The 1,870-nt window shown below is 35.6% G+C and overlaps 1 protein-coding gene across 1 annotated transcript; it reads right to left on the bottom strand.

Annotated features, from left to right (window-relative positions):
• Nucleotides 1–498: 498 nt before the first annotated feature.
• LOC139188420 (uncharacterized) lies at nucleotides 499–924 on the bottom strand. The gene has a single exon (XM_070805755.1). The coding sequence runs from the start codon at nucleotides 922–924 to the stop codon at nucleotides 499–501; it is 426 nt and encodes a 141-aa protein (XP_070661856.1).
• Nucleotides 925–1,870: the final 946 nt, after the last annotated feature.

Below are 1,870 nucleotides of genomic sequence, written 5' to 3'. Positions count from 1 at the left end.
TTAAGTTTACAAGTTGTAGAATTGGCAGATGAGTTATACAAAGAAATCAACCCGAACGGCTATAATTTAACAAATATTGCGCCACACCAATGAGATCAGCCATGTTCATATCAATGAAAGAGATGGGAAACTGATTTGTCGAAATTAATATTAATTAAAGACCATAACTTGAACTAGCTTGTGCTTAATTTCTTATAAATAGGATAGTAGGTTTCAGAGGGACTCAAATTGAGAAGGCATTTGAGATTGCAGATAAGGTGGAGCTCGACTATAGTTTTAGGATAAATTTCGGGTAGTTTGATTAGCACAGAGACCTCTTGCCATTGTCAGAAATGGAGCTGCTGTAGTAATTCATTGATTCAATTATTTTTTTCCTTGATTTGGTCTTAGAAAAAAAAGAGGTCCGCAATGAATTTGAATGTAATTTTCTTACACAACCTCCATTAAAAAGTAAACCTTGTGTTTACAAATGTACTCTCGCCTTGCAATCAATATATTTCAGTTCAGTTTGCTAAAGTCTCGATCAGTGACAATCACACCAGGAATACAATCATCATTCATTAGAGTCTTCAATCTTGTCAATGCCCATGTGTAATTGTCTTCCTTCTCTTGGTCAATGAAAGCAAATGCAACCGAAAATGTAATATTAGTTGAAGTTACCCCTACAATCTCCAGGAGTGGAGAACGATGCCTATTAGTCTTGTAAGTGCAATCCATGATAAGTACATGTGGGAAACAGTGTAAGATATCGACATTAATTGGGTGAGTCCAAAACAAGTCACTAATAACATTATCAACACCAATACTTCGATGATGCTCAATATAGTTGTACTCAGCCAACTCACATAACAACTGTTGCATTTCTGATCTCCCTGCTTTTTCTTTTGTCCGATGATAGTGTCTCGCACTGTATATTGTCCTCATCGTTGTTACATTAAGTGGATCTTTTTTCTTTATGGTGTTCAAAATAACTTTGGGTCTCACTAAACTTGTAGACATGTCAACTAAAAGTTCATTTTGCTCTTTAGTTAATCGTTCGACAAAAGAATGCCCTTCAAGATACTGTGAATAAGTATGGTTATGCACCCCACACTCAACCTCCAATTTCCATTCATCTCCTTCTCCAACGTTGACTCCTTGCAACATAAATGGACATCCGCATTTTTTAGTACCAGTATTCCTGGGTTCTTTCTTCTTCTTATTATTTGCATCAGAATTTTGGTCATTAATATCAGACTTCCTCCATATGGATCAATACTCGCCATGTCTCTCACAAGCAAATGTTATTCGAGCTCTCTTCCTCCTTCGGTCAACCCTTCCCGCATCAGACCTCTTAATGACAATAACCATATTATTCTTTTTTCCTTGTGCGTGAGTCCAATCATGGAAATCATTTTTACTTTTGAACACCTGTACATACAAGATCATTGCCATTTGCCACTAACAAAATGTTTGTAGACATGCTAAGATTCCAACCCATATGTTATTCCCTATTATGAACCTAATGCACTATGCTGCATAAAACAAAATATTATTAAGAACATGGATAGAAAACACCTTGAAAATAAACTTGAATCCTCCAAAGTACTATGTGTGTTCTCCTCTTATTCTCTCCTCCTCTTTTACCCTAATGGCTAAACATCTTATTTATACTAATACAAAATAAAACCCTAAAAGGTCTTAGAATAAAACTAGGAAACATAATAAAATAATGAAACAGAAAATAAAAGGTTTCCTATTTGAACTAGAATTCGGAGTTATCAGACAATCAGACTTTTAACCAACCAAATCAACTCCGATTTCGTCCCAAAAGGTCTCTTTTGAAAGCTGGAGACGTCCCATACAAATCATCAGAAGGAATCTTTCTCCA

The sequence above is a fragment of the Malus domestica genome, chromosome 10 (genome assembly GCF_042453785.1).
Source record: "Malus domestica chromosome 10, GDT2T_hap1".
Classification (NCBI taxonomy): domain Eukaryota; kingdom Viridiplantae; phylum Streptophyta; class Magnoliopsida; order Rosales; family Rosaceae; genus Malus; species Malus domestica.
This window is presented reverse-complemented; position numbering and strand designations above follow the sequence as displayed.

Bases quoted from the DNA above. Each gene is read 5' to 3' on its own strand.
- LOC139188420 (XM_070805755.1), bottom strand. From the start codon at position 924: ATGAGGACAATATACAGTGCGAGACACTATCATCGGACAAAAGAAAAA.